This window comes from Acanthochromis polyacanthus, chromosome 7 (genome assembly GCF_021347895.1).
Source record: "Acanthochromis polyacanthus isolate Apoly-LR-REF ecotype Palm Island chromosome 7, KAUST_Apoly_ChrSc, whole genome shotgun sequence".
Classification (NCBI taxonomy): Eukaryota; Metazoa; Chordata; class Actinopteri; family Pomacentridae; genus Acanthochromis; species Acanthochromis polyacanthus.
The window spans coordinates 1,623,305-1,648,683 of record NC_067119.1 but is presented as its reverse complement, the minus strand read 5'-3'; the positions used below and the strand labels follow the sequence as shown (position 1 = coordinate 1,648,683).

At 37.4% G+C, this 25,379-nt stretch overlaps 2 protein-coding genes and 1 long non-coding RNA gene across 53 annotated transcripts; 1 reads left to right on the top strand and 2 right to left on the bottom strand.

Moving 5' to 3' along the window:
- Window positions 1-473: 473 nt before the first annotated feature.
- On the bottom strand, window positions 474-4,123 carry zgc:101664 (uncharacterized protein LOC450064 homolog). Of its 2 annotated transcripts, none has more exons than XM_022212785.2 (3): window positions 4,001-4,123; window positions 2,787-3,307; window positions 474-1,627 (listed from the first exon to the last, which is right to left on the bottom strand). In XM_022212785.2, exons 2-3 carry the CDS (start codon window positions 3,261-3,263, stop codon window positions 1,424-1,426), a joined length of 681 nt encoding a protein of 226 aa, XP_022068477.1. In that variant the 5' UTR covers window positions 3,264-3,307; window positions 4,001-4,123; the 3' UTR covers window positions 474-1,423. The 2 variants fall into 2 exon arrangements, with proteins under 2 accessions (XP_022068477.1, XP_022068479.1); XM_022212787.2 differs by having other exon boundaries at window positions 2,787-3,303; window positions 4,001-4,100.
- A 1,134-nt stretch (window positions 4,124-5,257) lies between these two features.
- Window positions 5,258-22,883, bottom strand: LOC110964154 (serine/threonine-protein phosphatase 2A catalytic subunit beta isoform). The gene is made up of 8 exons (XM_022212780.2): window positions 22,437-22,883; window positions 18,928-18,966; window positions 15,662-15,832; window positions 12,490-12,663; window positions 10,784-10,873; window positions 9,936-10,097; window positions 6,881-6,999; window positions 5,258-6,033 (listed from the first exon to the last, which is right to left on the bottom strand). Exons 1-8 carry the CDS (start codon window positions 22,536-22,538, stop codon window positions 5,961-5,963), a joined length of 930 nt encoding a protein of 309 aa, XP_022068472.1. The 5' UTR covers window positions 22,539-22,883; the 3' UTR covers window positions 5,258-5,960.
- On the top strand, window positions 8,168-9,968 carry LOC127534712 (uncharacterized). 50 transcript variants are annotated; one of them, XR_007943022.1, is made up of 8 exons: window positions 8,168-8,347; window positions 8,448-8,697; window positions 8,798-8,947; window positions 9,023-9,222; window positions 9,298-9,447; window positions 9,498-9,572; window positions 9,648-9,747; window positions 9,848-9,964. It is a non-coding gene; the product is annotated as an uncharacterized LOC127534712 (long non-coding RNA). The 50 variants fall into 50 exon arrangements; XR_007943064.1 differs by having other exon boundaries at window positions 8,171-8,347; window positions 8,498-8,697; window positions 9,848-9,968; XR_007943067.1 differs by having other exon boundaries at window positions 8,171-8,347; window positions 9,023-9,172; window positions 9,273-9,322; ... (1 more) ...; window positions 9,673-9,747; window positions 9,848-9,968.
- Window positions 22,884-25,379: the final 2,496 nt, after the last annotated feature.

Sequence of the window (25,379 nt, the reverse complement as noted above, 5' to 3'; positions counted from 1 at the left end):
AATTTCATAAGAAATTTCACAATAAATCGAACGTGTTGCAGCTGAATAATTTTTAAATGTTACTAAATAAAATCCGCTATTTATTGTTGTTATCATTATTTATTCTTGTGACAGCAGAGGCGACAAAAGTGGCTTTAAGAGATTAAAACTGATTACAGCTGGGTAGGGAGGCAGGGCACTGACGTCACTTCCGCTAACCTAGATTTTAATTCAGCGTGCAGAACTGTCAGGAGGAGAGCAACAAAAGAGTGCTGCAGTGAGATGGGGGTGTTCAGACTGCCCTCATTCATTCAGCTCTTATACAAGCACAGTCTGCATCCACGTGTATGGCCACTTATTACATGCACGGCTACACACACACACACACACACACACACACACACACACACACACACACACACACACACACACACACACACACACACACACACACACACACACACACACACACACACAGAGACCACCACAGGAGCTTATAATGAAAAACAAACATTTATTCAAAGCACAGGCGTGAAAAACAATCATCCCATTTCAAATTCATAAACAGACGGCAGTAAAAACATTCAGCAGATTCATTAAATACGGATTCATATTAAAATGTAAACAGAACAGAGTGTATTTAAAATATATTCTTGTACAAAACACTGACATGATTTTACAAAATGCCGATCATTTCCCACATCCAGTGTGTTTACAGGCGAGTCCTGGTAGTGATCAGGTGTCATAAAGAAACAAAATAATATAAATAATAATATTCCTGCTTCCTCTTCAGTCTGTTTAAATGTGTTCACTGAGGCTTAAATCTGAGTTCTGTGAATTCATTTCGTCTCAGTCTGGAGAGTTTTTATTCACTCTGAATTCCTCCGCTGTCAATTTCTCTAAAATGTCTGAGCTGTGACGACATATTTAAGGTTCAGAGTCTCCAGACATTTATCTGCTGCAGCCGTCAGATCTGAGGGTCTCTAGATGATTGAACGACTCCTGCAGAGGGCGGTTTAAATTAAAAAGAAAAAGAAATTAAAATAAAACCACTCCTGCTACTATGAAGCCAGATGAGAGAGTTAAAGAGGAATGAAGAGGCTGAAGTCAGAGTTTACAGTCAGGAAGGTGGTTCACGTTGAACCTGCTAGATCTCCATGGTAACTGATGTAGAGTTAGATCTCCATGATAACTAATGCTACAGAGTTAGATCTCCATGGTAACTGATGCTGAGGAGCTAGATCTCCATGGCAAAACCTCCTTCATTCCTGGTAACTCTGACTGAGGGCTTATTTTCTGTCGACTCATAAATAAAGTGACTGTTAAACCGTCGTCATAGTTCAGTCTCTGGTTAAGATCAAAGCTCCTGAGAACCACCAGGACTCCCTCAGAGACAGAATGAAGCTTTACCAGCTGACAGATCTCCATCCTTCCTCTATCCTTCTTACAGGCTGAAGACGTTTCCTAGGCGACGGACCGACAGACTGATCCTCCCCTTCAGCTGCAGCTGCTCCTTCAGGTGTCGTCCCACCTGTTCTCCGTTCAGAACGTCACAGAACACCCAGATCTCTGCTCGCTGCCGCTGGATGTTGGCGTTAAACGATGGCAGACTGGAGCTCCTGACGGACCGGATCAGAGTCCTCCAGACCTGCAGAGACCAGAACCAGATGGTTAGAGTCCTCTAGACCAGCCAGGGACCAGAACCAGACAGTAGTCCTCCAGACCTGCTGGACCAGGACCAGACATTTAGACCACCTCATGATGTTTAAAGCAGCTCCTGATCCACCGTCTATGATTTACCCCAACACTTGGATCAAAAAATACTGACATTTAGGGAAAAAAGTGAATTTTTAACTTGATACATCAAGCAGTAGGTGAGATTTTTCTTGAAAAAGATTACTGATCAGATTTAAATGTTCACATGGAAACACAAACAGCTCAAAACTCTCTGATAAGAAAAAATAAAAATGCAAAAAATGAGACTAAAATGACATGAAGAAAACTGACAAAAATGTGTTTAGGTTTCACAAAACTACTAAAATTAAACGTTCAAATTTGACTAAAACTCGATCATTCATCTCAAATCATCGACTCTCTCAGCCTGAAATGTTTATAACATAAAATACGGATATTTATGAGGATATTTCTGAAAATTTAAGTCGATATATGAAATAATTTATTCTATGCTTCTTTTGTTTTTTACTGACCGTCGACCCACCTTCAGCGGGTTTATCTCACAATGAAATTTGAAGCCGTTTCATTTTATTGATCAGATTTAAATGTTCACAATGTTCACAGGAACACGATGACAGAAAAACTCAAAAGACTCAGATGATGAGGAAAAATTAAATGTGCAAAAATGACTCCAAAATTAACCAAAAAGCAATCAAAAAATTACCCCAAAATTAATCAAAAAATGACTAAAATTAACCAAAGAAATAATCAAAAATTATTCTAAAATTAACCAAAAATGATTCCAAAATTAACTCAAAATAATTCCAAAATTAACCAAAAATGATTCCAAAGTTAACACCCATCAAACACTTTGTGAGATTTTTTTGCAAAGCATTTTTGCAAAAGATTACAGATCAGATTTAAATGTTCGCATGTAAACACAAAGATGTTCCATTTAACTGATTAGACAGAACTGATCCTGAAAACATTTTAATCTTACAGTTGATTGGTTGTACTTTTAGCTGTTAGCTTGCTGGAAGCAACAAGAACGTCTTCTGTTGGTGTGATATTCCGTCTCTCTCTGCTGGGTGTAGATAAAAGGTGAAACGTGGTAAACAGATGATATTTCTGACCTGCTCGATGTCTCTGGTCTCAAAGTTCTGCTCCCTGATGACCCACTTGGCTCTCTGCCGGAGGTGCAGCTTGTTCACCGACACCATGTGGAGGAAACGTCTGGACATGGACTCAGAGCTCTGCAGCAGAACTTCTGTCTGTCTGAAGACGCTCCAGGACCGCCTGACTGGAGACGTCTGCTCCTCTGAGATGCCACCTTTGGGTTTCTGAGTCTCTGCAGCAACAATGCCAGCTGTTCTGCTCTCTGATTGGTTTTCCAGCGGAGGTTTGGAGAGCGAGACGTCTGAGAAGGTGATGACAGGAGCTGGTTTTACTGGTCTGATGGGTCGATGGCGGTCGGCAGCAGCAGGGAACCAGCAGGTGAAGACTGGAGGAGGCCTGCAGGGGAACGGCTCCAGGAGCTTCTCTGAGGTCTCCAACAGAGATCCGAGTCCTTCTGCTGATCCGGACCGATAGTGAAGAACCACATCCTCCATCCAGACGGAGACCAGAGGACGAAATCCTCATGATGTAGCACTGTCTGACATGCAGACAGAGACCCCAGGAAACATTAATTTAACAGTTAGACAACATTCACTCCAAAATTCACCAAAATCTACTAAAAAATGACTCCGGAATTCACCAAAATACTCCAAAACTGAGCAAGAATTATGATACAACTGACCCAAATTGTTCAGAATACTTAAAAACTCACGGAAATTCTCCAAAATTTACCAATATATTCCAAAAATGATCAAAATACTTCGAAATTAACCATAAACTACTCCAAAATTTGATGAAAACAACTCGACATGAAATTAATTTGAATGTTTAAATCTGTCTAAAAGATCTGAAACTGTGATGAAAACTCCTTAAAGTTTGTCTTAAAGGACTAAAAACTCGCTTTCTTCAGTCATCAACTACAAACACATCCTGTCTGGGAACCAGTGGGGAATAAATGCAGAGAATGTGTTATTAGTTTGGTTAGAAGAGTGATTTAAAAGAAGAATCTAAGTTAAAGAGAAGAATCGAACAGCTCAGAGTCCAGAATGAGGCCAGCAGCTAATGTTTTTAGCTTGTTGTGCTAACGTCTAGCCGGTGCTAACTCAGAGCAGCTAACTGACACACCGGAAAACCAAGAGATGAACAACATTCGCTTCCTTCAGTGTGCCTCAGAGCTGGAAAACAACCGCTTCACTGAAACTAAACAGACGTTAGAACAGAAAACACCAACCTTCAGCTCGACTAAACGCTCCTCCGTGAAACTGAAGACAGCATTAGCAGAGGAGCTAACGAAATAACATGAAGGATGACAGGCGCTTCCCGCAAACTCTCGCGATAATTGAGGTGAAGGCTGACGGAGTCCTGTGAGGGTCAAGAAGATATTCTATTCTATTCTATTCTATTCTATTCTATTAGCTATTATTTTTAACCAATCTTTCTCGAATAAATTATCTAATCAAAACATCAGTTTAGAAGTTAATTATTAGTTATTAAAAGTGCTAAAATATAAAATATATTCTGAGATTAAAATTAAACTTCAATAAAAGCACTAAACCCATTAAAATATACTCTAAGTACCATAACTATTGTATTAAATTGCATTATTTTTATACTGTTTTCTATTTTTCAAAATAATCTTTTTAAAATAAAATATCTGTTTAAAAGTTAGTAGTTATCAGTTATTAAACGAGACAAAAAGAATAATATATTCTGAGATTAAAAGTTAACTTTTGTATAAGCACAACTCATTAAAATACAATTTAAGTATCATAAATATTATATTATACTATATTATTTTATATTTTATCTTACTATATATTATATTATACTATATTAAATTATATTATCTTACATTATTTTAGACTGTTATATTATCCTATATTATATCGGAAAAATATTGTGTAATTCTGTATTATACTATAGTATATTGCATTGTTTTATATTATTTTATTTTATACTATATTATTTTATATCAGATTATATTAATACATACTGTATTATTTTATGCTATATTATTTTACATTACACTATATTTTATTATTTTATGCTTTATTATATAATTTCTTATTCTTAAGACTTCAGAACACCCGATCTTGTTTCTGGTTATTTTAAATGTTCTGAATAAATATCAGTGACTTGATCATTTGTTTCATTAACTGCAGGAATGAGAAATTAAGTTTATATCTTTACTTTCAAAGCTTCAGTTCATTCAAAGTAACTGAACTCTTGGATTTTAAGATTTCTGGGTCCCGGTCAGACATTTAAAATTATGCTGTCTTGAATTATAAGTGGGGTCTCAAATGTTTTTCTTTGACAAAAAATACATAATTTAACTTGAAAAATGCAGGAACTTTGAACGCTTAACTGCCCAAAACCAAACCAGGTCCCGTTTCTTTTTGGTGCTCACTGGGCTTCCAGAATATCTGCGCCATCACAAAACAAGAATGCTAAAGAACGGAGCTGAAGAAAAGACACAGAGTCGTCCCGGTAGTTTGTCAATAGGACATTTTATTTTATACGTCTGTTGTCTTTATTCAAATTACAGTAATATACTTGCTGAGATGACCACCGGCTGCAGCCTGGACAGCTAAAACTGACAGCTGGACTACTTGAAGCAAACTTTTTTCCTATTTTTTATTCGTCTTTTTGATTTGAAATCATCTTGCAACAGAAAAAAGCACATATGCCATGAGATGTGTGGAGTTTTGGTGACGTCAGGAAGGTAGGAGGAAAGTGCTGGTCTTAAAAAAAAAAACAACAACTGAAAGAAACAGAGAAAAGAAAAGGAAAACCTGCGCGTTGTACATGTGGTAAAAGGATCAGAATATGGCACATTTGGTCCACGTTGGTAGTTTTATTTTATCGTTTTCAAACATGTAAGAAACACAAAAAAAGAAAACAGCTCATAGTTGTACATGTTGTTTTTCCCCAGAAGCACAGCATTAATGACAGCATATTGAAAACACGACTGTAGGGGGCGCCGCTCGTTAAGGTTCGCTCTTTTCTCGTTAAAATCTCGGATTCGTTCGGCCAATCGGTTGCGTCTACTCTCCCTGGTACAGAATAATCATCATCATAATTATTATTATTAATATCTTCTTTCCATCCAAAATGAGGAGGTGGAGGTGGGGAGGAGGGGCGGGCAGGTGGGCGGAGCTTCGTGGATGATGGACAGGGATGGCTTTGGACATTCACAGGAAGTAGTCAGGAGTGCGTCTGGTCACATGGGGCTCGCCGCGGCGGGGGGCGGGGTCAAACTGAAGGCTGGAGGCAGAAGAACGTTTGTTAGACGGAGGAGATAAACAGAAACGTCCACACAACCTTTATTGAAACCGACAGGTAAGAGTGGTGGAGTTCAAGGTGAAATGTGGCATTTAGACTCAAAATGATTGGTCAGGTTTGTCAGAAATCTGAGAAATATTTACACAAAAATCTAAATCTGCTAAAAGGCAACATTTGTTACAAAAGTAAGCCCACAATGAGGCCAAATGAACCTATGGTTAAGAAAAATAAGTCCACAGTGAGGAAAAATGAAGCCTCAGTGAGGACAAATTCATTTGCAGTGAGGAAAAAAAGTTATAATGAGGAAAAATGAGGTCTAAGTGAGGGAAAATGAGACCACAGTGAACAAAAACGAAATTATAGTGAGGAAAATGTGGTCAAAGTGAGGAAAAATGAGGCTATATTGAGAAAAAATGACACCACAGTGAGTAAAAATGAGACTGTAGTGAGGAAAAATGAGCCCACGGTGAAGAAAAATGAAGCTATGGTTCAGAAAAATAAGACCATAGTGAGGAAAAATGAGGCCTCAGTGAGGACAAATTCATCTGCAGTGAGGAAAAATAAAACTAAAATGAGGAAAAATGAGGTCAAAGTGAGGAAAAATGAGACTGTAGTGAGGAAAAATGAGACGGGACCAAAACAATTCCCAGAAACTGGTCAGAGTGCAGACGGTTCTGAAGGACCAGGTGTTCCTCTGAAAATGATTCTGGATCTAAAAGGTTCATGTTCTGGAAACTCTGCTGCCATAATGAGTAAGAAACAGTTTATTAACGGTGCATTCTTTCACTGTAAATGAAATCTCTGGCGGTAAAAGCGTGTTCCTACTTACAAAGAGTATTTCAGAGTGTCGTCCAGTTCCATGATGGCTGCCTGGTTTCCACAGCGGTAGCAGTAGTTAGGAGCACTGAAGATGGTCACCACGTTCTTATCATGGCCCCAGTTATAGCCCTGCAGGAGGAGGAGACGTTACTGACCAGGAAGTAGACTGACACAGGAGACTGACTTACATTAAAAAACCCTCACATTTTCCACCCTTTTCTGATATTTTAGAGACAAAATGTCCCTGATATTTTGGTATTATCAGTATTTTCTGCTCCGGATTAATCCATCAGAAGTCATTTATTGGATTCATTCTCAGCTCATTTTCTAATCTGGGACTGTGAAGACAGAAAACCCTCAAATTAACTGATGATGAAAATCACAATATAATCACCCAATGGGACCAGGATCCAGGTATGTTTAGAAACCCTCTGATTATAAATAAAAATACTGAATTTTCTAGTTTACTTAACCCTCGCGTCGTCCTGCAGGTCAAAATGACCCGTTTTAAAGTTTGAAAATGTGGGAGGAAAAATTATATTTTCACAGTGAATCTTCTGATGTCCACATTTTCAACATTTTTGGGAAATCTCTGAACATTTTTTGGTGAAAAAAAAATGTTAAGTGTTTCTTTAAGAACATTCATTAAAAAAAAATCAACCAAAATGCACTGAAATTCACTGGATTTTGGTTGATTTTTATGTGAATGTTCTTTAAAAAAACACTAGAAGCTTTACTGATATATATGGAATCATTTTAGATATTTTTAGGATTTTTTGGAAGATTTTTACTCATTTAAAAAAAATATTTACAAGAATTTTCTTGCCAAATTTGTGGGATTTTTTTTTAGATAAAACTTTTAAGGAATTATTAGTATTTTATTCCTGAAGGTTTTGCAAATTGTCAAAAAATTTCGGGAATTTTTTGCTGATTTTTTTTTTCAGAGAAAGAAACAATATTTTTTGGTGCCTGCAAATGAGGACAACATGAGGGTTAATGAGCTCCATCATTCTTCAGTTCTCTAAACTATTTTCTAAGTCCAGCTGCTCTACCTTCAGCAGGACGCTAACAGAGGGTTTTAACGGCAGTAAAAGTTGGTATCTGAGAACACAAAGTGCTTGAAGAGCCTCTCAGCTGAACCTCAGTGGGAGTGAAACTGGTTCACTCTTTCAACTTCACTCCACTGGGTTGCCATGGAGACGGGAGGATTTTTAGGCTGCTACGGCCCACTTCTGCCAGATTTAACTAAAACGCTCAGAACGTGTCTGAGCTTCAGAGGAAACTTTGAGCAGAAAGCTCCAACCAGAGACATCATTTACCCCTACAGGTGATTCCAGCCTTTACCCCTACAGGTGATTCCAGCCTTTACCCCTACAGGTGATTCCAGCCTTTACCCCTACAGGTGATTCCAGCCTTTACCCCTACAGGTGATTCCAGCCTTTACCCCTACAGGTGATTCCAGCCTTTACCCCTACAGGTGATTCCAACCTTTACCCCTACAGGTGATTCCACCATTTACCCCTACAGGTGATTCCAGCCTTTACCCCTACAGGTAATTCCAGCCTTTACCCCTACAGGTGATTCCAGCCTTTACCCCTACAGGTGATTCCAGCCTTTACCCCTACAGGTGATTCCAGCCTTTACCCCTACAGGTGATTCCAGCCTTTACCCCTACAGGTGATTCCAGCCTTTACCCCTACAGGTAATTCCAGCCTTTACCCCTACAGGTGATTCCAGCCTTTACCCCTACAGGTGATTCCAGCCTTTACCCCTACAGGTAATTCCAGCCTTTACCCCTACAGGTGATTCCAACCTTTACCCCTACAGGTGATTCCAGCCTTTACCCCTACAGGTAATTCCAGCCTTTACCCCTACAGGTGAATCCAACCTTTACCCATACAGGTAATTCCAGCCTTTACCCCTACAGGTGATTCCAACCTTTACCCCTACAGGTGATTCCAACCTTTACCCCTACAGGTGATTCCAACCTTTACCCCTACAGGTGATTCCAACCTTTACCCCTACAGGTGATTCCAGCCTTTACCCCTACAGGTAATTCCAGCCTTTACCCCTACAGGTAATTCCAGCCTTTACCCCTACAGGTGATTCCAGCCTTTACCCATACAGGTGATTCCATCCTTTACCCCTACAGGTGATTCCAGCCTTTACCCCTACAGGTGATTCCAGCCTTTACCCCTACAGGTGATTCCATCCTTTACCCCTACAGGTGATTCCATCCTTTACCCCTACAGGTGATTCCATCCTTTACCCCTACAGGTGATTCCAACCTTTACCCCTACAGGTGATTCCATCCTTTACCCCTACAGGTGATTCCAACCTTTACCCCTACAGGTGATTCCAACCTTTACCCCTACAGGTGATTCCAGCCTTTACCCCTACAGGTGATTCCAACCTTTACCCCTACAGGTGATTCCATCATTTACCTCTACAGGTGATTCCAACCTTTACCCCTACAGGTGATTCCAACCTTTACCCCTACAGGTGATTCCAACCTTTACCCCTACAGGTGATTCCAACCTTTACCCCTACAGGTGATTCCAGCCTTTACCCCTACAGGTGAATCCAACCTTTACCCTTACAGGTAATTCCAGCCTTTACCCCTACAGGTGATTCCATCATTTACCCCTACAGGTGATTCCATCATTTACCCCTACAGGTGATTCCATCATTTACCCCTACAGGTGATTCCAGCCTTTACCCCTACAGGTGATTCCAGCCTTTACCCCTACAGGTGATTCCATCGTTTACCCCTACAGGTGATTCCATCATTTACCCCTACAGGTGATTCCATCATTTACCCCTACAGGTGATTCCATCATTTACCCCTACAGGTGATTCCAGCCTTTACCCCTACAGGTGATTCCAGCGTTTACCCCTACAGGTGATTCCATCGTTTACCCCTACAGGTGATTCCATCGTTTACCCCTACAGGTGATTCCATCATTTACCCCTACAGGTGATTCCAGCCTTTACCCCTACAGGTGATTCCAGAGGGCAGGTGCTCCTCTCTGGGGTATCTGGGTCAGAGCAGCAGCAGGTCTTACCTCCATGACCAGCTGATGGGCGCGAGACACCAGGGTGAGGCCGTTGGCGTGGTTGAAGGTTTCAGAGATGTCCTGTCCGAAGGTGTAGCCGGCACCTCGGGGGGAGATTCCCCACCCACCGCGGTCATCAGGGTCCGACCACAGCAGGTCACACATGGGGCCCTGGAGGACGACAAGAAGGTTAGAACTGGACAAGAACCTACAAACATCAACACCTCACAGTCTGTTCACTGATATACATATAGAAATCACTTTAGATATTTTTAGGATTTTTTTGGAAGATTTTTTTATTCATTTTCTGAAAATATTTCCAATTTGTATTTTTTAAATTTTTATTTCTTGCCAAATTTGGGATTTCTTTTAAATGAAAGTTTTAAGGGAAACTCTTAAGGAATTTTTGGAATTTTCTTCCTGAAGATTTTGCAAATTTTTCTAAATCTGGGGAAAGTTTTTGCTGAATTTTTGGACTTTTTTCAGACAAGGAAACAATATTTGTGGTGCCCGTAAATGAAGACATCAGGAGGGTTAAGTAAAGTCGATTCTCATCATTCAGAGTGAGAATGCCAAAGCAAATATCTCTAAAACAATTCAAGTTTGAATTAATGAGAGAATGTGGAATATTTTTGTCACTGAGGGTTTTTTCTGAAAGCTAATGGACATTTCCTCTGATATTTTCAGCCGTTTCCTTCACAAATACTCACCTGAGCCCTAAACGTAGATTATTCCGCCACAGAAAATAGTCCCCGATAAACACAAGACATTCTGGAAGCGTTCTGATAAATGAAGCTACATGTTTTCATTTAAAGACATCTGTCGTTAGTTGACGTGAAGGACAGTGGTTTGTGTACCTCATGTGGGACTTCTTGCAGGCGGTCCAGAGCTCGTATGTGATCCAGAGTGTCTATGGAGGGAGACAAACCTCCGTGGAGACAGAAGATCTGGAACGGAAACACACAAACTCGTTTCAGCACATCCTGAAATGTCAAATGTGAGACTTACGAGCAGCTTTACGACCACAGACTGAGCTACTCTGGGCTTCTACCTAGAGCTCTCTACACAAATATTTAATCCAGGAAGCTCTCAAAGTGGAGGAAAAGATGTGGAGCTGATCAATTATTGATTCGTACAGAAACAACCAAACAAGCTCCAGTGAGAATGTAGGACGAAATGTTCAGACAGAAAACTAAACGTGAAACAAGATGGAGAAGTTCAACCACACAGACAGAAACACTGAAACGTAAATGTGTCAAATACTTTCAGAGATAGTTTTCATGCTGTTACAAACATCTGAGGAACCATTAAAGAGAAAAACATGCTCATATTTAAAAAGAAATACTTTGTTATGGATGTGGAGAATAATGTGGAAACTCCACGTCTCTACTTGGATCAGACATTTTACTGATTTTAGTTTTTGTGGCAGTTGTGCAAGTGGTATTAAAATAACTTTTTCCCTCATTTTACGATCAAGTATTTCACATTGAAGTATTTTAAGAGTTTACTTTTCTATTATTGTGACCTACAGCTACAGACAGCTTAGAAAACGTCACTAGTTAACTTCTGAGTATCAGTTTTTTGTCAATATGAGCTGAAAATGTCACTTTTCCTGATGGCTTCATTAATTTTAATTTTTTAATATTTCAGCTCATCCATATTCACAGATTATTTGTCTGATATTCCAGATTATCAATCAATGACGTGATGAGAAATAACAGAGAAAGTTTCAGGTTTTTATCTTTAATATTTAATAAGTTTGCTGGTTTAAAGTAGCGACACTAAAAAGCCGTCCAATCACAGCAAAACTAATTAAAAAACTGTCTCTTTCATGTTCTGTAGATTTTTTCTATATTATATAATTTACTTTATATCACTTTATTTTTATTTGATCTTATTTTTATTTATTTGTATCTTATTAAATTATTCCTTTACCTCATTTTATTTGATTTAGATTTTTTCTTCTACTTTATTTTGCTTTTAAGTTAATTTAATCAAATAAAATTTTCTCTTCTCGTCTCTTATTTTTATTCTATTTTTATTTTTTTAATTAATCATTTAAAAAACATTTAAGGATGTCATATTGGGATTTAGAAAACGGACATTTTTCAGCGCTGAACATTTTATCTGATACTATTTTAGTTTCATTCTAATTTAATTTTCTCTCATCTTCCTTTTTTAAACCAGAAATTTAAGGATGTCAGGTTGATATTCAGAAAAACTACAACACATATTTTTCAGCGCTAAGTATTTGATTTTATCTGCAGTGAACCAAAGAAATCGGAGCTACGTAGCGACTGCAGATGATTGGATGGAGATCAGAGATAGAAATTAAACTAATTCAGGTTACGTAAGGCGCTTTAAAAGTTTATCATCTTTATTATTATTAGACAAAGTTCAGACGTTTGTCTTTCTGCCACATTTATCATTTATTTCGTTGCTTTAAATCTGAACTGAATCTCCTGCTGGGATTCAGAGACGACATCTCTGCTCTTATCTGTGTTATTGTAGAACCGTGACACAGCGTTTCAGAGCGTCCAATCAGAGGCGGCGTCCGTCCTACCTGTCCGTCGACCAGCGCGGTGAGCGGCAGGTAGTCGAACAGGTCTGTGAAGTACTTCCAGACGTTGGCGTTGCCGTACTTCCTCAGGCACTCGTCGTAGAAGCCGTAGACCTGCGTGATCTGCCGCGACTCGTGGTTCCCTCGCAGGATGGTGATTCGCTCCTGGAAACGAACCTGAACACGACAAGAACAGGAAGCACGTTAGAGGTGTGGGAGGTCCTGGTCTGGAGAGCTTCTGGTGGGAAGACGTCAGATCAAACTTAATGTCTGCTAAAAAAGGAGCCAGTTTAAAACCTAAAGAAGCAACAAAACTGTCTTCAGATCAGTCCTGGTGTCATATGATCACACCACATTTAAATAAATAAACTCAGAAAGATAGTGACACTCTTGTATATTATTTTTTCTGTATTAACTTTTTTACATTTTTTGATTACACGCAACAATTTTATTTTTAGCTTTTTTATCCTATTATTTTTATTTTATCTTATTTTACTTTAATTTCATTTTTATATTGTCCTATTTATATTTTAGCTTATTTTATTTTACTTTTCATTTATCCTACTTTAAATTTATCTTAATTTTTAAAATTATTTTACCTCATTTATATTTTATTTTTAATTTTATTTTCTCTTATTTCATCTTTTAGAACCAGACATTTAAAGATGTCATATATAATTACATTATATTTTTAGCTTATATAATTATTTATATATTCAAAGGAATAAAATTATTTAAATGTATTTTTATTTTATTTATTATTTTACTTGTATTTTCTCTTATTTTATTTTTTTAAACCAGACATTTAAGGATGCCATATTTAATCATATTTTTAACCTTATATAACTTCATTTTATTTCTATTTCATTTTCTCTCTATTATTCTATTTTTTTTTAAATCTCATCTTCTCTTTCTGAACCAGACATTTAAAGAACGTCATATTGACATCTAATAGATTTAAACCGTTATCTATTAGATATTGATAAAAATATAGATTGCCTTTCCTGATTTAAATACAGTAATAAAAATAAAGTGTCATTTCACTGTTGAAAACAAAAAATCCTTTATGAAACTAGATCTTTGATGTTTATTTATTTACATTTCAGCCATTTTTGTAGTTTTTTTTTTAATCCTTTAAGACCTACTCCGTTGCCAGTCCACCAGGACATATTCTGACATATCTGCATGCTGTAGAGCAGTTTTTTTTTTTAGTTTTTTCATTTGCTTTACATCAATATAACCCTTGTATGCCCAGTTTCAATAATACATATTGACTTTTGTCTTAACTACGACAATTAATTGCTTAGAAATAAACATTAAAAAATGAAAATAGTTTATTTCCTCACATATAGGTCAAATACAGAAATAGCATAACTGTATTCCTCAATTAGTAATCCTGTGGTCTGGTTAATAAACATTTCTGTTCTGTGAGCTTTATTGTGTATTTTTATAAACCCATCACTGCAACTAAAAAACACTCTGAGATCTGGTGAATGTGTGAAATGTTCGTCTGACTCCACAGATGCTATACGCAGAAAGAGCAATGGATCCATCTGATCTGGTTTCACATCCACCACCAATCATGAAGAATATGGAACCGGAGCTACGCTAAACAGATATCATCAGGTTAAAGAGCAGCTTTAATTACTCCGTCATATCAGGGTTAATGGTGAACCAGCGCTGATAAGGACAGGTCCAGCCTCCTCATCACATTTAGAAACCTGTTTTAGAAATGTTATATAAACCTGTTTTAGAAACGTTTGTCCGCCGTAAAGCCAGACAGTAAAACCATCGACTCTCAGAACGTTTTGGCTTCAGGTGGATCTGCTCCGTTTGTTCACATCTGTTTGAACAAAGCGCAGATTATTTTTAGATCTTTGGAGGCCGGCAGCAGCAGGTCCAGGCTCCACTTATCAGATTTACAACCACAAACAAAATGCCAGCAGCTTCAGAGATCACATCAGCTGATCTGCAGTCAGCTCCGTGTGGAGACACAGGAGATGGAAGTTAGCATGGATGCTAACTGTTAGCATGCCAATGGGTTTCCACATAGGGATTAGCATCAAGCTAGATTGACCAATCTTTGCATCTTCCTGAGGACTAAATTAAACCACAATTAACAAAACCAGTCACACAACTCAATCAGTCTCAGTACGTTTCACAATTAAAACATCTGAGCTGCAGTTATTAATCAATTAAAATCAGTAGATCTGTTGTGTTAAGTTTGACCAGACAAGCTTCCAGTTCTTAGATATTTATTAGACATGAAATGTGTCCAAAAACAACTAAAATTTAACCGACATCATTCAAAATTAGTCCAAAATGACTAAAAATAGATGCAAGAAGACAAAGATGGTTGAAAATGACTCAAAATTGTCCAAAATTACCTGGAACTTGTCCAGAATCACTTAAAATTTATTCAAAAATCACTCAAAGATGGTCTAAAATAATTCAAATTTGTTCAAAATGACATTGATGAGAAATTTTTAGATCTTCAAAATGGAGAAAAGTACAAAATCTTCATTCCAGGCTGGTCTAGTGTCTCCATAAAGTTCCTGCAAGTGCCATTTTTATGTTTTTACATGTGACGATGTTTTTATGCGTTTTGTTAGGTGTTTTATATGAGCTGCCGGATACAACAATTTCCCTATAGGGATAAATAAAGTATCTATCTATCTATCTATCTATCTATCTATGGATGGATCCATGTTTCTCCTAGAAAAGTCTTTGGTCGACGTTTCAGCAGCTTTTGAGGCTCTACTTTACTTGAAACTTGTTCAGAATCGCTCAAAATTGGTCCAAAATACGACATAAATGGTCCGAAATTACTCAAAACATGTCACAAAAGACTAAAAATGGGTGCAAGTGGGCAAAGACGGTTGAAAATGACTTAAAATTGTCCAAAATTACCTGGAACTTGTCCAGAACTGTTTGTTTGTTCAAAAATCAAATATGGTCTAAAGTAATTTAAATTTGTCCAAAATGACAATAATGAGAAATTATTGGACCTTAAAAATGGAGAAAAGTACAAAACATTCAATCCAGGCTGGTCTCCATAAAGTTTCTGTCAGTGAATATCTACCTTCTACGGACGTTTGTGAAGAAGTTTTTCTAGAATTAGTTTAGTCTACGGTTTAAACAGACACAGACTCTTACAGACGTGTTGTTGGTTTACCTTTAGCGTGACGAGCAGCGTGACCGTCTCCACGGAGTAGTAGCCTCTGTCGACGTAGTCTCCCATGAACAGGTAGTTGGTGTCGGGAGACTTTCCTCCGATCTTAAACAGCTCCATCAGGTCGTGGAACTGACCGTGGACGTCGCCGCACACCGTCACCGGGCATCGCACCTGAGGGGGAGGAGTCACAGCGTCACCAAAACATAAATGAAAACGGCTTTACGGGCTTCATTCTTCACCTGCGAGAACATTAGACCAAAACTCAAGGTTCAACTCATCGAGCTTCAGTAAAGATCAACTAGATGTCTTTGGTAGGTTCAGACATTCAGTTGATCTTTACTGAAGTTCCTACAGCTACCATGAAATGAAGAATCTCCACAGTCACGGTTCAACTCATCATTGGAGCTTCAGCAGAAACCAACAGGACTTCTCTGGTAGGTTTCAAAGGTCTTCAAAAGCTGACCAGAGGGTTTTCTGATGAAGTCACACCACTTATAAATTACCTTAATCATAAAAAGGCATGTAACTTTTATTCCAGTCCATTACAACCTTCATAAAATGCCCCAATTCATGTTTCAAACTTTATTTTGGAGACATTTTGAGCATTTTAGCACACATTTCAAGTCATTTGAGGACAATTTTTGAGTCATTTTGCAGAATTTAACATTATTCTATAGACATTTTGAGTCTTTTTGGACATATCTGAAGTAATTGAGGACAATTTTTGTCACTTTCAGCAAAATTTATGAGTAATATTAAAGAGTTTTTGTAATTTTAGCAAAATTTCTGGTAGTTTTAGACAATATTTGAGCCATTTTATACAAGGTAGAATCATTTTGGAGGTCATTTTAGTCTTCACTGCTTCCTATAAAATTTTTGAGTCATCTTGCAAAATTGTTGTCATTTTAGCAAAATTTCATTACTTTTCAGTCTTTTTGAAGAACAAACGTCTTCAAAAACCTACCAGAGAAGTCCCGCTGGTTTCTACTGAATCTCCTACAACTACCATGACCTGGAGAATTTTCACAGTCAAGGTTCAATTAGAGCTTTTCTCCTAAATTTAATCATTAAACCCTCAATATTTCTGGCTGATAATCACACACTGTTTATTAGAGAGACTGAACACATCTGACTGAAACCCTGCTTTTCTTTATTTCTACATAAACATTAATATTTGGAGAAACAAAACCTGAATCTTGTCATCTCTCTCTAGAAAAAGTGGAAGTGAACCTTCAGTCTATTTTTAGTGACTTTCAAAAGCCACAAAATGGTTTCTAAAGGCTCATGAGATCATTTTACAAAACAAAAGCCAAATGTTTTAGACAGTTTTTACAAGTTTCCTTTCCATTGCTGCTGATTTTTTCTTAGCTATAACTGAGGACTGTTTTCCTCTGAATCCCTCAAAACTCTAAAATAACGTTAGCATCCAGACAGCTAACCGGCGCTACGTGTGCATTAATAAGACTTTAACATGTATAGCTGGTAGTTCTGGCACCAACCGGATAGAACTGTTTAATCAGCCAATTCTAATTGTTAATATGATGATTAAAACCCGTCACTGACCAGAATAACCCTGAACTACTTCAAAAATAAACAACTTCCTCCATTTACTTCCTCACTAAAGGTAACATCCTCAAACAGGAACAAAGAAACACTAAAACGTTTCATCACACGACCTAAACTCTGATCCATGTCAGATCCTTTAACATTCACTCGTCACTAAAAACGTCCTTCTTGTTCATCCGTCGGCAATCGTACAACGACTGAGCAGCCTTGGAGGAGTACTGCTCTATGAGTCGTTTGTTCTGTAATTAATTATATATTAATGAACGTGTCAAAGTCCAGCCCTGCTCTGAATACGTTCTGGAACTTCAGCGTAGAGAACAGACAGACTGTTCTGCTTTGTTTCTTCTTGGCTGAAAGATTCTGAGAGGATTCTATAAAAACACGGTGGCATTTAGAGAACCCACAGCTAGAACCAGACACAGTTTGGAGTGTAAACAAGGTGTGATGTTGTTCAGATGGGGAACGGCGCTCAAAGGAGGCATTGGTTATCTTCTTTAGGGTTCTTCTAGAAAAAACATGAAGCTCTGTTTGCTGCTGAACTGTAGAAATCCATCAGAAACAGCTCAATGTTCTCCATGAACTGAAGCTCTCACTGCTTTTATTTTAGCTTCATGTTCTGACATTTATCTCTATATTTTCATTATATTTTTAGTGTATTTTTATTATACTTTTACAAAATCTTGTACCATATTTTTAGTGCATTTTATATATTTTAATTGATTTTTTAGTGCATTTTATATATTTTAATAGATTTTTTAGTGCATTTTATATATTTTAATTGCATTTTTAGTGCATTTTTACTATATTTTTACTCGATTTTATTTTATTATATTTTACTGTATTTTCAGTGTACTTTTACTATATTATTAATGTATTTTAACTATATTTTTACTGTATTTTCATAATATTTCTGGTGTAATTTTACTTTATTCTGACTGTATTATTACTATATTTTTTAGAGTATTTTAAAAATATTTAACTGTATTTTCACTTTTTTTGGTGTAATTTTAGAATATTTTTACTGTATTTTGTATATTTCAGTGTATTTTTCCTATACTTTTTATTACATTTTTGGGTCTTTTCTTTCTGTTGTGTTTTGCTGTCGTTGGGTCGTTTTGTCTAAATGCAGACGGACATATTGGTGTAAATTTATTAAAAATCATGTTTTTGTCAATATTATTATTTATAAATGGTAGTATTTTGAAGAAGCAGGAAGGAGGAGTGGGATTAGATGAGTTTTGACTTCTTCCCGCTCCTTTTTCATCAACTTATTCATCGTCTATTTCATATCAGATACTCTACCGTTCTAAAGTTTGGACTCACTCAGAAATGTCCTTATATTTAAAAGACAAGCATTTTTTCCAATGAAGATAACATTAAATGAATGATAAATCCAGTGCAGACATTGTTAATGTGGTAAATGATTATTCTAGCTGGAAATGTTTAATGGAATATCTCCATAGGGGTACAGAGGAACATTTCCTGTGTTCTAATGCTACACTGTGTTAGCTAATGGTGTTGAAAGGCTCATTGATGGTTAGAAAACCCTTGTGCAGTTATGTTAGCACATGGATAAAAGTTGTCTGGGGGACCCCAAACTGTTCAACGGTAGTTTATGTTTGCATTTCTTTATGCAAATCAATAATCAGATGTTGTTTTCTGTGTGGATGTTGAGGAAAAGCGTCGTAGGAAAATCTCACCTCTTGAACGTTGGACTCCTTGGTCAGAATCTCCTTGGCCTGGAGGAAACAAACACACAGATTGGTTCATTAGTGACCTTTAGAGGACCTTTCCTGATAATCACATCTCAGAAGATGAAGGTTAAATAAAAGTCCTCAGACTGACTAACTCCTGTCACCCACAGCTGGAACAAAGAGACGAGTTATTTTCAGTTGTTTTTTTTTTAGCTTGAATTTATTAAAAATTCCAAACTGTTCATGAAAAAAATGGTTGATCTAAAGCTCCTCTGTTGATGACGAAGTTTCAGTTCTAATTGTTGCTGACGAGACCAAAAAAACCAAAGCCCAGCTGTTTCTGGAGTAAAAACTATCACAGTAAAGTTCTTTATTTTTTTTCTTATCAATGGGAAACTGTCATTTTCTATTTGATTCCACACAAACAAACTATTTGTTGGTTGTTGGCATAAGTTCTGTCAGAATGTTACCTTTGGGCTCCATGAGACTGTGAAGACTATTTTTGTTTCATTTCTTAAAAACAATTCGAACTTCAAAAAAATCAATTAAGTTAAATTAGAATAGAAAGAGCCATAAATGCAAATGAGTCAGTAAAATTACCGTAAAAAAATAGTTTAAAAAAAAAAACATAGTACAAATATAGCAAAAATACAGGAAAAAAATAGGAAAAATACAATAAAACAGCAAAAATATAGCAAAAATACAGAAAAAGCAAAATACCGAAAATAAAGCAAAAATAGCAAAAATATAGTAAAATATGAATATAGCAAAATATATTAAAGATATAACAAAAATACAGCAAAAACACAAAAATGTCGGGAAAAATAAAATTAGTGAAAAAAATTGTAAAAATGAAATAAAATACTGGAAAAATATTTTTCTAAATATAGATAAAAATAAGAAAAGGGTAAAATATTTTTAAAATACTGCATATATACATTAAAAATGTAAAAAAATACAGTAAAATATTTTAAAATACAGTAGAAATATAATTTAAAAACATAATAAAAACACAGTTAAAGTATTTTAAAATACTGTAAACATAGTAAAAAAGTAACGAAAATAAATTAAAAATATTTTTAAAATACTGTAAAAATATAATAAAACTACAGCCATGTTTGAAATTCTTAAAAAAGCTCAACCATCTAGTGTTTTAATCATCTAATGTTCATTCAAACAGGAACTAATGATTGTTCTAAAAAGGGGAATGCTTCTGAGCTTCACATCCTCCTACGTTTTGTCGTACAAACACGTTATTTCTACCACTGATTATTGTTTTTAACCAACTTTCTGTTTCACAAAAGGCCTGACACTTCCATCAAACTCTAAAATTCTAATGTGACCTTTTAAAAATGACTTCTTTTTACCCAAGCAGCTGTCAAGAAGTTTATCTGATCTACAATGGTACAAAAAACAAAAACACTCCAGAAAATCTTTGTATTTACAGAGGATTTGCTTGTTTTCCTGTCAACTGACGGACTGAGGGTTTTTTTTTTTTCTGTAAATCATCAGATTTCTGATTCTTAAATGTGAATATTTTCCGGTTTCTTTCCTCCACCGAACCAACTCTCAAAACCTCATTTACTGAATTAAAAACAGAAAATTGCTCATTTAATTGCCCGCTAGCTAACTCATGCTTCAGTTTCAACCATAACTAAGGCAATAACATGAAACACAATTATTATTATTAGGAGCTGAAACTCCTACAAACATTTGAATAATTGACATTTTCAATTAAAAAAAGACATCAAAAAATGCTAAATATTCACATATTACAGCCTCTAAGGCAGAAAAGTCAAACTCATTTAGTCCAGGGCCACATTCAGCCCAATTTGATCTGAAGTGACCTGGAAAATCTGAGCGTAATAACTGATAAATAACCACAAAAAAAAACAGTAAAAACAACATAAAATATACCAAAAACCAGACACAAAATGGCAAAAATGAGACAAATGAAAAAAACAAACAAAAAGGAGGCCAAAATTAGACCAAAAAGCCACAAAGCAGCGAAAAAATAGACAAGCGAGACAAAAAACGACACAAAACAATGATTAAAGCAAAACACAAGAAGACAAATCAGACAAAAAAAAACACAAGTGAGACAAAAAGGAAACACAAAATGACAAAAACATGAGAAATGACAAAAGCCAGACAAAAAAAACAACAAAACAGACAAACTATTACAAAAATATGACACAAAATGAAAAAGAACAACCGAGTATTTTACTTTATGCTCAAAACAACTTGTCATTGTTCTAAAGTAAAATACTAGATTGTTCACTGTTTTGTGTCTGGTTGTTGTAAAATTTTGTCTTGTATTTGTGTTTTTTTTCTGATCTTAGTCATTTGGCTGATATATTTTTCATTTTATTTGTCATTTTGTTTCTCGCCTTGTCGTTCTGTTTCTCATTTTTGTCATATTGTTTGTGTCACATTTTTGTCATTTTGTGGGTTTTTTGTCTTGCTTGTCCTTTTTTTTTTTGCTTCTTTGTAACTTTCTGGTCTAATTTTTTTGTGTCATTCGTCTCATTTTTTGTCACTTGGTGTCTTGTTTTTGTAATATTCTGTCTTGTTTTGTGTCCTTTTGTTGTTATTTACAGGTTATTATGCTCTCATTTTACTGATCAGCCCACTTCAGATCAAACTGTGCTGAATGTGGAACCTGAACTAAGATGAGTTTGACTCTGCTGCTGTAGAAACTCACATCATCTGCCTCCAGATGTTAGATCTGTCCATCCCTGCCTAGCCAATCTGCTCATTATCACCAAATTAGATTCTCGGTTTATTAATATCTGCTCAGCTGACACTTTGAACAAACCAGCTCTTTTCTTTCATTCATTCCAGTCACAAGGAAGCAGCATTATTCCTGCAGGACACAAACGGCCCACAGTTTGGAGATATTCGGTGTATTTTACCAACTATAACAGCTGATGATGCAGAAAGCTGCAGTTATTTTTACTGCTGCAACAAACCTGAGGTGGCGTCTAATAACTGGGAGGCTTTGACAGGTCTATGCAATAAAACGGATGATCGATAAAGACAGGGCGCGGTGCGGATCATCACACGCACACGCTGACTAACACGCACTGATAATCCACCACAGTAAAGACAAGAGTTCACACCACTGAATAAAATAATGGTTCACTCCTAGTTTGTGCGCAAAACGCAGCCTAGTGAATAAACGGCCAGTAAAGTGGGCTCTGTCTATTTGCTGGCTGCGGTGTAAAATATGCGAATTTTCGGCCTGTCTGTCATGAGACGACGTTTTGTCGGATAACCGCTAAATGTGGCGCTGTTTTCACAGGTCATAGCGAAAATTACACGCCTAGGATACAATTTAGCGGCTACAGTCATGAGAAATCAAGACAACCTCATGATGACTGGTCGAAAATAGGGCGAATTTAGCTGCCTTGTCGCTGCCTCGTTCCAGAAGTTAGCCGGAGCCGCTTTCGCAACCACATTGAAAGCGAGGCCGACTGAGAAAAGGGAAAAAACGGAGGTTTAACTCTACTCACCTTCTCACAGAGTGTCCTGACTTGGTTTTCCGATAGCTGCTTACACTCGTTTAGCTGTTCGATCCATTGGTCTAACTCTTTAGTGAAAGATTTGTCTTCCATGACAGCCGCGGTCGGTAGCTCGCTAAGCTAGCTGTGTTAGCTACCTGAAAGAACAGACTGGCCTGTGTGTCGACGCTCGCCGCTTTAGCCTTTAGCTCGTAGTATTGTTAACCCGATCCAGTCCCGCCAAACCGGTTGGAAAATCAGCGATAAGACCTGAAATTAAACAGCCCTCCGGTCAAATTCTATCATGATAAATTACCGATGTTAAATTAAAGACGTTAAAAACCAGCTTTTACTGGCTGGGGGTGTGAAAACGATCGAAAGTCCCCGATGCGGCAGACCGTAGCGGCAGAAGTCAGCGGCGTCGCAGCGGCTAGCCGATTTGCTAAAAGAGCTAGCTACAATAACATCCGGGCATTTCAGCACCAGGAGCAGCAGCGACACCGCATGGACGGATCGGGAACTGCAACTGCAGCGAGGATTAATAACGTAGGGCCTGCTGTCAGTCAGATACAGTATATTACCATAGACTATAAGTATGATTAGTATTAGCTAATAGCTCAGTTGTCCTGGATGACACTTTTTCAACATTGTGAATACCTCATACTGTTTGCTGCTACTGGTCAGTTTACTGTTTCCCCATATAGCTCAGTGGGTAGAGTGGCCGTCTCGCAACCGGAGGGTTCGATCCCCCCAGCCCATCGTGCTCATGTCGAGGTGTCCCTGAGCAAGACACCTAACCCCTAATTGCTCCTGGTGGGTCGTAGTTAGCGCCTTGCATGGCAGCTCCCGCCATCAGTATGTGAATGGGTGAATGTGATGTATTATGTAAAGCACTATATAAATACAACCTTTTACCACCCTTGGTTTGTCCTAAAACTATGTGTAATTCTTGAACCCAATGCATGCTACCACCTTGTATCCTTGTACTTGCCCTGTGCTGCTGCAATACCTGAATCAATAAAGGATTATTACCTCCGCCAAGGAGGTTATGCGATCAGGTCCGTTTATTTATTTGTCTGTCTGTGTGCGTGTCTGTGGACAGGATTTCTCGGAAACTACTTGTTGGATCTTCATGAAATTTTCACCAGAGGTGGATCTTGGCCCAGGGAAGACTCCATTCAAATTTTGTGTTGATCCGGTTAAGGATCTGGATTCTGGATCCGGATTTAGATTTTCCAACTTCGTATCATCTTCCCTTGGCGGAGGTCAGAAATCTCGGATTGCTCTTGTCTTATCTTATTACATTATAATAGTACCATAGACTGTATCTGTGTGTATTACTGGTATTATACTGAATAGAATAGGAGACTTTTATTGTCAGTTTCTCAATACCAAGGGTGTTAAAGTCATTTTAGTTTAGGTTCCACATTCAGCCAAATTTGATCTCCAGTGGGCCAGAGCAGAAAAATCACAGCAAAATAACCCATATAAACAGCCTTCGTTGTCTAATTTTTTGTTTTGTTTCATGTCGTTTGTCTCATTTTTTGTCATTTTGTTTCTTGCTTTTGTCATTTTCTGTCTCATTTTTGTTGTTTTGTGCCTCATTTTTGTCTAATTTTTCGTTTTGTTTTTGTTGTTTTTTGTCCTTTTTTGTCATATTTTTGTTGTTTGTCCCAAAAAGCTATCTGGGCTCCGTCCTACAGAGGAGAAAGAGGATGTTGTGGAGGATGACTCTGATGGGGAGCAGTGGAATACAGATGACAGATTACAACATGCAGCTACACTTCTGGGGTTGAGTTTATCCCATCGGGGCTGAGAGAGGAAACATAAACTCACTGCTGTGTAGTTCAGAGTTGAACATCTTCACCATCGGAAGTGGAGAACGTCTCCTTGTGTTTTGGTCAAACATAAATCTAAAGATGGGCCCAAGAGGCTCTGATCCATGATGAGGCAGAGGGAGTGTTGTTGGAAAGCAGAGTTACACTAATCCTATGATCCCAGCAGACAACCTGTGGACTCACACACTAGTTTAGATGTTCTGCCTCCATCAGTGTGAAGCTGCTCGGTCAGAAATATGACTGATTACTGGAGCTGCTGCCACTGACACACTCTGACTGGATATAAAATCTGCTGAATTCTGTGTACACGACTGAAGAGCAGCTGTCTGATGTCAGAGTCATAAAAAGCTGCTCTTTGGACTGTGCAGGTTCACACTGGTTTGTACTCTGAGGTGATTCAGTGCCTGAAGACGCAGAGCTGAAGGAGGACAATCCTGGAGCTCATTAAAGCAGCAGAAATGTGTTTCTGAACAATAACTTTCACTGGGAGAACTTCAGTAAGTAGACCTTTTATTCGTCTTTCTCACCAGGAAGCTGCCGTTGACGCCAGCAGTCGCCTCATCGGTCATTTCTCTGTTATGAGTTCATTCAGAAACACAGATCTGCTGATGAAATCCAACTCTGTGTTTACAGAAAGTGAAGACTGAAGCTTGAACTTTGCCTGTCCTCAGGAGGCTGCAGGTTTTCACCAGCATTAGAAAGGTTTCCCACTCAGCACCTTCAGTTATTCAGCTTCACGGTTTTATCAGTAAACCCATAGAACTATTTAGCTGCATTATCATGTGAGCTCCAGCAGGCGGTTAGTCTGCACTTTGATTTATGATGCGCTGTTTTCCTTGTTGTGTGTGAACACCACACTGGAAAAAACGAGAAAAAAAAATTATGTCATGGAAGTTTTACCTTGAAATAAATGAAAAAATCTGCAAATAGAACAAATGAAAAACAGCTTGGTAAGATTTCTGTAAATAGGATCTGATATTTAGAATATTGAGATCTTAAAATTAGCTTAAAAACTTATTTTAAGCTATATTTTACCAGGATTGTCACACTTAGGTGTCTTAAAATAAACCAGATATGCTAAAAAAAAAAAAAAAAGCAAATTTCACTCAAAAATAGG